Genomic DNA, 10,926 nt, shown 5'->3' with positions numbered 1-10,926 from the left:
CTCTAGGAGATATAATAAAGCGACACGGAGTTAGCTTTCACTGTTATGCTGATGATACTCAACTTTATATTTCCTCGAAGCCTCATGAAACACAGCAGTTCCATCGAATAATGGAATGCATAGTCGATATAAAAAACTGGATGAGTAACAACTTTTTATTACTGAACTCGGACAAAACGGAAGTGTTACTTATTGGACCGAAAACTGCTATAAGTAACAACCAAGAATACTGTTTAACTATGACGGATGTTCCATAAAACCCTCGTCGTCAGCAAAGAATCTTGGCGTTCTATTCGATAGTAATCTGTCATTTGAGAGCCACGTCGCCAACACCTGTAAAATTGCGTTTTTCCATTTAAGAATATATCTAAACTACGTCATATGCTGTCAATTCAGATGCAGAGAAGTTAATTCATGCATTCATGACATCAAGACTAGATTACTGTAATGCACTGTTAGGTGGTTGCCCTGCAGGCTTATTACAAAAACTCCAATTGGTCCAAAACGCGGCAGCTCGAGTTCTTACACGTACAAAAAAGTATGAACATATTAGCCCGGTTCTGTCAACCTTGCACTGGTTACCTATAAAGCATCGCGTTAACTTTAAAATCTTGCTTATTACCTATAAAGCCTCTACATGGTTTAGCTCCTCAGTACTTGAATGAACTCCTTTTGTATTACAGTCCTTCACGTGCATTACGCTCTCAGGCGTCCTGTCAGTTGGTAATACCTAGAATTTCAAAATCAAGTGCAGGTGGTAGATCCTTTTCCTATCTAGCGCCTAAACTTGGAATAGTCTTCCCTGCACTGTCCGGGAGGCAGACACACTCTGTCAGTTTAAATCTAGACTAAAGACGCATCTTTTTAATCTTGCATACACTACTCTTCCATAATATAAATCTTCAGAGGGTTTAGGCTGCATTAGTTAGATCAACCGGAACCAAAAACACAACTGATGTACTTGTTGCATCAAAGAGTACAGAACAGTACTCTACTCTCAGCCAGTCTTGTCTCATTGTTCCAAGGTTACCACAGCGAGCAGGATGCAGTTCATGGCCTGACCTGATGGTAGAGTGGAGAATGGGAAGTGGGGACCTGACAAGAGCTGAGATGATAGAGCTGGATAAAGAAGGACGCGGTCTCTTGACATGTCTTCACCACAAAACTTCAAATGCTATTAGATTATTAATGATAATCTTAAACTACAATTTATTTTATTATTAAGTTTATTATTTTATTTAGCCTTGTTGTGCAAGTTCTCTGGAGCTTGTGCAGAGGCAGCAGCTTTTGCCAGAGGGGAACTGGAATCCCCTGGTTGGGCCTGGGTTCTCCTGAGGTTTTTTTTCTCGATTAGAGTTTTGGGTTCCTCGCCACCGTTTGCATACTGTTTTTGCACTATCTGCCTGACCGGGGGGGCTGCTTTAGAATTTTAAAGTTTTACTTAATTAATATTGCATATAGGAATTTATAGTCTGTTATATTTGACCTGTGCTTCTCTCTCCTTTATCCTAAATGTGTGCTCTCACTGAGCGTGTGTGTGTGTGTGTGTACTTGTCTGTGTACGTACGTGTGTGTGTGTTTTGTGTGCGTGCGCATCCGTGTGTGTGTGTGTGTCTCTGTGTTTGTGTGTGTTGGTGCGTGTGCGTGTTGTGTGTGTGGAGTGTTTTGTGTGTGGGTCTGTCTGTCTTCTGTGTTTTCAAACTTTTCTTGTTTTTGCAGGTACAACTTTGATTGTTTTGCTTGTAGTCAATGTGTCTCATGTGCAGCTGCTTTGTAACAATGAAAATTGTAAAAGCGCTATATAAATAAAGTTGAGTTGAGTTGAGAATATCATGAAGATGCCATCTTCAACAGACAGTGAAAGCTTATTATCCCGGGGAGTCCTACGAAAGATGTTGTCTCCTAGGTGATCTGTACAAGAGCTTGTGACTGGATAGCAAGGTAGAGTGGACACGTATTGATGGATGTGAGTGCCAAATTGTTCTTTGACCTGAATTCCTTTAGAACAGGGTGGAAAAAAAGAGGTGCTTCCATTTTGCAGTATGTTTGTCTTGAAAACATTTGCAGTCTCAGACTTGTGTACTCCACCTACACACACTTCTCCCACGATGACCCAGCCTAAGTCAAGACGCTGAGCATATGGCATGTTACCAGGGCCATTATACTGTTCTCGAACCTTATGCACACTTAGAATGTCCCTTCCTAAAAGGAGAAGAATGGGAGCGCTTGCATCAAAGGGTGGTAACTTGTCAGCCACGGACTTGAGATGAGAGAAGTACTGTGCTACTTCCGGTGTTGGAATTTCGTCTCGATCTTCAGGCAACATGTTACATTCTAAGAGTGTTGGAAGCGACACCTGAGTTTTCCCATCCAGTGACCTAACAATGAAATTGTCTGCTCTTCTTCCCTTTGTCTTTGCTGTACCTGCACATGTGCGTAGAGTATAGGGGTAAGAATCTCCGTTGATACCAAACAGCTTGAAAAAGGCAGACTTTGCTAAGGACCGGTTACTTTGGTCATCTAGAACTATATATATTCTCTCAGCCTTTCCAGGACAACCAGATGGAAAAACATCAACCAAACAGATTTTCGAGCACGATTTGGGTCTGGGAGCTTTACCACAGATTTCTGTGCACTTAGAGGTAACTTCAGAGGATATGACTCCTTCGGACTCCCCACCTTGCTCTTGCTCTGTTACAGGAGCTCCCTCTGCCCATGGAGCAGGCCCTAGGTGCATTGCAGAGACATGGCGATCACTGTTACAATCTCTACATTTAACAGCTGCCTCACATTCCTTTGCTATATGTTTAGTGGAACCTCAACACCTGAAGCAGATAGACAGATCTTTGAGGTATGTTTTTCTTTCATCTAGGGGTTTTACTCTAAATCCACGGCATCTTGACAAAGGATGCGGCTTGTTGTGAATTGGACATTGCCTATTAGGATCCAGAATCTTCTGTTCAAGGAGTTGCTTGGTTTTGGTACTCAAGGCAGTGGCTAGCACTTCAGTCTTCCTCACTGACACAGGTATTTTGTTGCTGAGTCGTGAAAATTTCTCCTGTTTAAGATGACTCTGCATAGACAAAACTTGGATCATTTCTTATTCTTGCTTGGTTGCAAACAAATTGTACAAAGAAGCCAAATGGTGGGAAAGAGACACGACGATCCTCTTTATACTTGGCTCCATGAGTGATCCATCTTTCTTGCAGGTTAAAGGGAAGCTTTTCAATGAAGGGATTGACTCCCCTCGCTGTGTAAAGAATTGCTAACCCAGGAAAATGTACGCCTGACTTTGCCGCTTCCAATTCCAAAAGAATGTCTCCTGGCTCCCTGAGTCTCCGTCTATCTCTGTTAGAAATCCTTGGAAATTCTTCCAATTTTCTCAACAGTGCATTCTCAATTACTTCTGGGCTCCCGTAACACTCTTCCAAACGCTGCCAAAGCATATGGATGCCTGCTATTGGATAGTGCGCATGGACAGATCTAATGCGTTTAGCTTGGATGGATGACTCTGGGCCGAGCCATTTCGTGAGAAGATCAAGCTCTTCTCTGGCTGTTAAACCGAGATCCTTTGTGACATCTTGAAAAGAGGATTTCCAGGCCCAGTAGTTCTCAGGACAATCATCGAACTTCATGAGACCAGAACTTACCATCTCTTTTCTTACCATGTAGTTAGCTAAATCAGACGTGTATGGCAAACTAACCATGGGATCTCTAAGGCTGGGAGAAGAAGATGTTTGGAGAGCAGAGCGATATCCATGAACTTTATCTTTCTGGTTATCCATTGTCTCATGTCTAATTGTTAACTCCTCCATTCCATACGATGGATAGTCATGTCGAGAAGCTACTGTAGCCCCATGCTGAAGGGGTTCAGCACTCCTAAAGGATGACTGTGGAATCGGAGTATCAACAAACTGCTGCTGTTGTTCAACTGCATGCTTCTGAACATAATCCTTGGTACGCTGGGTTCGAACTGAGTGAGTCTCACTAACCAATTCGTCTATATTTCCCTCCTCAATGACGGCTGCTGCCTCAAAAATTGCTGCTTCGGCAGATGCTGCAGTTGCTTCTTTTTGAGATTGTAGCACAAATAAATCTGCTTCCACCTCTGCTTTTTTCCTCATCATAGCTGCCTCTTTTTCCACATAAGATGCTTTAGCTCTTGCTGCTTCTGCTTTAGCTCTCGCCCGAGTCGCTGCCACACTGGCCGATGACCTACTTGATCTTCGAGATGACTTTGAGCTAGTAGCCTTATCACTGTGTGACTCCATACTTTACTGGCTTCTGAAGAGCTGTAAGATGCAATGTAACAATTGCAGTGTGATTTTATTGTCTTCACCCGCTGTGTCAATGTCCTTTTACTATTCTGTTCTAACCAATTGCGTTGCTTGAGCAAAGGCTTAACAGATAGCATACTCCAGAAAAGAACTTCAGAAAGCAATCTTCGTAACTTAAGTGACTTTACTGGTGATTGTTCTTCTTATTATCTTTTTTGTAAAACTACAATCAAAGAGAAAAATATATAATTGAAATTGACATTCACATTTCCAACATATTCATTTTAAACCAGCTTAACATAGTTTTCTTATGTACACAGTTCCTTTTTATACACATCTTAAGTAACATAGGTATGAAGAAAGTCTATTAAATGAGACACAAATTTGTATCAAATATCAGCAAGATTACCATATTCGTTCTACCACTAGCATAGCATGATTGCAACAAAGATCAAGTGGGATACAACAAATCACAGCGATAATCTAAGTATAATGAACCCTGGTACATAGAGTCACTGTGTAGTAAACAAATCAGCACTTACGGACATATATTTACAAGGTTTCAACGCTTAAATCAGCCACCGAAAGAAACTGCATGTACGTTGCTCTGGACTGCGTACACTGAGAGAAATTGAAAGTAAACTGAACCGTAACTATATAGTGCAGTACTTTAAATGTCCAGTAGGTGGCGAGTCAAAACACAAAAAGATATGTGTAACAGTACAGTTGCTCCTTAGCGCTTAAAGAAGATTAAAAATGGCAGCCCCACACCGTGGTATAATGAACACACTCAGGCTCTAAAGAAAGCGGCCCGAAAATGGAGCGCATCTTTAAGAAAACTAAATTAGAGGTATTTCGTACAGCATGGAAGGATAGTATTCGAAAATACAGGAAAGCCCTAAAAACATCTAGATCCACCAACTCTTCTTCACTAATAGAAGAAAACCAGCACAACCCTAGGTTTTTATTTAACACAGTGGCTAAATTAACCAAAAATAAATCGTCAACGACTTCTGATTCAGAATATCAGCATAACAGTGATGAATTTATGAAGTACTTTACAAATAAAATCCAAGATCTTAGAAAAAATATTATAACAATGCAACCAGAAGTGAAACCCGCTGAACAACTAACTACAGTGCCTCTAAGGAGAAATTGCAATTATTTTCTACCGTAGATCATGATGAAACTGTTTAAAATCATTAGATCATCTAAATCAACAACATGTATGCTAGACCCTACACATACAAATCTACTGAAAGAGATGCTCCAAGAAATTATAGATCCTCTTCTTAGCATTATTAATTCATCTCTGACACTAGGACATGTGCCTAAAGCATATAAGGTGGCTGTTATAAGGCCCCTTGTCAAAAACCCCCAACTCGACCCTAGAGAACTAGGGAACTACAGGCCTATATCGAATCTACCTTTCATATCTAAAGTACTGGAACAAGTAGTTTCAACTCAATTATGCTCCTTCCTCCAATGGAATGACATTAATGAAAAATTCCAGTCTGGATTTAGAGCATGTCACAGTACAGAGACTGCTTTGATCAGAATTACAAATGATCTGCTTTTGGCGTCTGACCAAGGTTGTATGTCGTTATTGGTGCTAATAGACTTTAGTGCTGCATTCGACACCATTGACCACACCACACTCGAAATTACGTCGGCATTAAGGGAATAGCTTTGAAATGGTTTAAATCTTATTTATCTGACCGCTTTCAATTTGCAGCAATAAACAATGAGGTGTCACGCAAATCGCAAGTCCAGTACGGTATACCACAGGGCTCAGTCTTAGGGCCTCTGCTCTTTGCATGCTACCTCTAGGAGATATAATAAAGCGACACGGAGTTAGCTTTCACTGTTATGCTGATGATAGTCAACGTTATATTTCCACGAAGCCTCATGAAACACAGCAGTTCCATCGAATAATGGAATGCATAGTCGATATAAAAAACTGGATGAGTAACAACTTTTTATTACTGAACTCAGACAAAACAGAACTATTACTTAGTGGACCAAAAACCGCCATACGTAACAACTGAGAATACTGCTTAACTATGGACAAATGTTCCATAAAACCCTCATCTTCAGCAAAGAATCTTGGCATTTTATTCGATAGTAATCTGTCATTTGAGAACCATGTCACCAACACCTGTAAAATTGCGTCTTTACATCTTAAGAATATATCTAAACTACGTCATATGCTGTCACTATCAGATGCAGAGAAGTTAATTCATGCATTCATGACATCAAGACTAGATTACTGTAATGCACTATTAGGTGGTTGCACTGCAGGCTTATTAAAAAAAATCAAACTGGTCCAAAACGCGGCAGCTCGAGTTCTTATACTTACAAAAAAGTATGAGCATATTAGCCCGGTTCTGTCAACCATGCACTGGTTACCTATAAAGCATCGCATTAACTTTAAAATCTTGCTTATTACCTATAAAGCCTTACATGGTTTAGCTCCTCAGTACTTGAATGAACTCCTTTTGTATTACAGTCCTTCACGTGCATTACGCTCTCAGGCGTCCTGTCAGTTGGTAATACCTAGAATTTCAAAATCAAGTGCAGGTGGTAGATCCTTTTCCTATCTAGCGCCTAAACTTTGGAATAGTCTTCCCTGCACTGTCCGGGAGGCAGACACACTCTGTCAGTTTAAATCTAGACTAAAGACGCATCTTTTTAATCTTGCATACACTACTCTTCCATAATATAAATCTTATGAGGGTTTAGGCTGCATTAGTTAGATCAACCGGAACCAAAAACACAACTGATGTACTTGTTGCATCAAAGAGTGCAGAACAGTACTCTACTCTCAGCCAGTCTTGTCTCATTGTTCCAAGATTACCACAGCGAGCAGGATGCAGTTCATGGCCTGACCTCGTGGTAGAGCAGAGAATGGAAAGCAGAGACCTGACAAGAGCTGAGATGATAAAGCTGGATAAAGAAGGACGCGGCTACTTGACACGTCTTTACTACAACATTTCAACTGCTATTAGATTATTAATGATAATCTTATTTAGCCTTGTCGAGCTAGTGCAGAGGCAGCAGCTTTTGCCACAGGGGAACTAGAATTCCCTGGTTGGGCCTGGGTTCTCCTGAGTTTTTTTTTCTCCACTGGAGTTTTGGGTTCCTCGACACTGTTTGCATACTGTTTGCCTGGCCGGGGGGGATCTGCTTTAGAATTAGAATTTTAAAGTTTTACTTAAAATTAATATTGCATTAAGGAATTTATAGTCTGTTTAATATTTGACCTGTCTCTCTCTCCTTAATCTTAAATGTGTGTTTCTCAGTGATAACCAGTGTGTGTGTGTGTGTCTGTGCGTGCGTGCGTGCGTGTGTCTGTGCGTGCGCGTCTGTCTGCGCGTCCGTGTGTGTGTGCGTTTGTGTGTGTGTGTGTGTGTCTGTGTGTGTGAATGTTTTGTGTGTGGGGTGTTTGAATTGGTGTGTGTGAATGTTTTGTGTGTGGGGTGTTTGAATTGGTGTGTGTGTGTCTGTTTTCTGTGTTTTCACCTTTTTTGTTTTTACTTTTAACTTTAAATGTTTTGCTTATAGTCCATATATTTCATGTACAGCTGCTTTGTAACAATGAAAACTGTAAAAAGCGCTATATAAATAAAGTTGACTTGACTAAAGATTTTTCCAACTCCGCTGCGAGGTGTTTCACAGAAACATGGCTCAATGACACCATAACGGACAGCGCGTTACATCTGCCAGGTTTTCAGCTGTTCAGAGAGGATTGCATAGCCGAGTCAACAGGGAAGACGCGTGGTGGTGGATTATGTTTTTATATAAATGAAGGTTGGTGCAGAGATATAACAACACTGAAGAAGATGTGCTTTTCGTACTTAAAAGCATTCTCTATCAACTGCAACCTCGTTTATTCTGATGAATGTTTACATTCCTCCACATGCGTGTTCGAGCGCAGCGCTGCAACAGCTGGCAGATTACATCACTGACACAGTGGGGACTTTACAGAGCAAACCTCTCCCGTGAGCTGCCAAAATACAGGCAGCATATCACATGCCCCACCAGAGATAGCTACATTCTGGATCACTGTTACACCACAATACGGGATGCATACCACTCTGTTCCCAGAGCAGCTCTGGGTCTCTCTGATGCCTACATACAGGTTCTATAGTGTGTCTAGGATTCTGATTGGTTGGATTACGTCACCTGTTGGATTACGTCACTTCCTGTTTGCTGAGAGCGCGTGGTTTGAGCCGGAGCTCTTTCAAATTTATTCTTAATACATCGTTTATTCTTGTTATATCTTAAGACTTAAGTTTTAAATTGTTATTCACCGAGGGTAAAACTTATCCTTAAGTAGATCCCATACCAAAATCGTCCTTAAACGCACTGATAAATTATTTTTATCGGATCACTCGCTATTAGCCCTCAGGCTGTTAGCATTACCAGCCTGCTTACTGCTTAACACACTGTTCTCATTATTACATCACTAATGGCTAATGTTTCAGACGTGTTTGTACCTCTGAGTGCAGATGAGGAAACGTTCGCACTTCAGTCGGAACTGGAGGCTGTGGAGAAGCAGATCCAGGATTTACTTGAGAAGCAGACACGGCTGCGAGAACGTAAAACGGCACTGGAAACATCCGCGGTAAATTTTCATCGCGATTGTAATACTCCTACCACTTCTACACCACGTGTTTCTCTGCACAGAGCCCAGGCTTCGAGAACACGATCAGCCCAAATGAACTTCACTCCTGCACCGGCACACCCACGGCGAAAGTCGCAAGCCAGGACTGGAGCAATGACCCAACTGCCACCACCGGTCTTCGAGATCCCTACCAGGCACCGTTTTGCTGCCCTCCGTGAGACAGAATGCAATGCTGTGGTCATCGGAGACTAGGGTTGGGAATCGAAAATCAATTCCAATTTGGAATCGGAATCGAAAGGCTAGGAATCGGAATCGGAATCGGAATCGAAAGGAATAGGAATCGGATACTTGAGATTATCAATTCCTGTGTGCATATTTTCAGAAAAATACATGCGTTGCATGATCTGCTGATATCTCAATAAAAGCCCTTATGAAAATGATCGATATTTTTTACAATAGTAAGCATAGTTTAGCTATAGAATTTGCATTAAAGCACAGGAATCACAAATTAACCATAGTTGCATTATAGTAACTGCAGTTTAACCATGATGTAGTTCAACTATGATAATACAAATTGTAATAAATCAGAAAAGGTGTTTCTATGTGTAAATATACACAAAACGGTGCTCATAAATATATATATATATATTTTGCAAACAAGTCAATAAGCAGGCTAAATGACCATACAGGTTGACATATAAATGTTTTACTTCAACTGTGGAATCGAAACTGGGAATCGATAAGAATAGAAATCGATAAGCAGAATCAGAATTGGAATCGGAATCGATAAAATTGAAACGATTTCCAACCCTATTGGAGACTCAATCGTCCGGAACGTACGCACTTCCTCCACTCAAGGTAAGGTGCACACTCATTGTTTTCCTGGCGCCCGTGTTCTTGATGTCTCTGCGCAGGTACCTGCGATCCTGAAGGACGATGCTAACGTCGGAGCTGTCGTGCTGCACGCGGGGGTGAACGACGTCAGGATGCGGCAGTCGGAGATCCTGAAGAGGGACTTCAGGAGTCTGATCGAGACTGTACGCAACGCATCGCCCACGGCGAGGATCATCGTATCAGGGCCGCTTCCTACCTACCGACGAGGGAATGAAAAGTTCAGTAGACTATTTGTGCTAAATAAATGGTTGATGTCATGGTGTATTGAACAGAAGCTGCTCTTTGTTAATAATTTTGATCTGTTCTGGGAGCGACTATTGTGTAATTTCTGAGCACTTATAGAGCACATATTACATGTATTAAGCACTGTTATTCACCACAGTTATAAATGCACTTGATAAAATACCTAAAAAGTATTAAGTATTCATAGGAACATTAGTATATAGATGGGTTGATCTGAAATCACATTTAATAAGAATGATTACATATAAGTAGGTTTATGATAATGATTTGATTATTTGAAGATGAATTGATGATTTAATGATACAATCTGTACCTGTAACCAATGATTGTTCATATAAATGCACTTAATGTCACTTTAAGCATGTTTAAAGCACATTTGAGCACAATGTAACAAGGTAAAATCCAGTGATGTTTTTAGAGGCCTAAAGTTTGAAGCAAGTTGTGCTCTATCTGAAACCTGGGGATTTTCCACTGTTTAAAAGTAACCATGATAACGCACGTACGCCAAGGTGTGTTTGGTGGTCTCGTATGGAGACCATGGCTTGTTTGGTGGTCTCGTGTAGTAACCATTGTATGCAAATTATTTTAAAAAAGATGTAATAGCCAGCGTACCACCATTAGATACGTACCTTGTTGCCTGGGACTTATTGGTGGCAGGCAATTAACAATTGGTTAATAAAAATAAGAGATAACAGGAAAGTACCTGATTGGTTTTAGAAGAGACCACCTTTTAAAAGTTTTACTATAACTGTAGACTGGAAAACACTTGTTTTTTTAGATGACTTGGAACATCTCACTTTGTTTGACTCGAGCAAATAAAGTTAACTCCTTGACACCTGGACCTTCTTTGTCTGAGAGATTTTTTGAGCTACAAGATCGTTATTT

At 40.8% G+C, this 10,926-nt stretch overlaps 1 protein-coding gene across 1 annotated transcript in view; it reads right to left on the bottom strand.

Moving 5' to 3' along the window:
• Positions 1 to 4,363: 4,363 nt before the first annotated feature.
• LOC130552579 (vacuolar protein sorting-associated protein 8 homolog) overlaps positions 4,364 to 10,926 on the bottom strand; it is a 52,008-nt gene continuing 45,445 nt past the window's right edge. The window contains exon 4 of the mRNA XM_057330930.1: positions 4,364 to 4,500. Coding sequence (XP_057186913.1) covers positions 4,462 to 4,500 — 39 coding nt within the window. The 3' untranslated portion in view covers positions 4,364 to 4,461. The remainder of the gene's footprint in view (positions 4,501 to 10,926) is intronic.

Source organism: Triplophysa rosa, linkage group LG4, assembly GCF_024868665.1.
Source record: "Triplophysa rosa linkage group LG4, Trosa_1v2, whole genome shotgun sequence".
In the NCBI taxonomy this organism is placed as follows: Eukaryota; Metazoa; Chordata; class Actinopteri; order Cypriniformes; family Nemacheilidae; genus Triplophysa; species Triplophysa rosa.
This window is presented reverse-complemented; position numbering and strand designations above follow the sequence as displayed.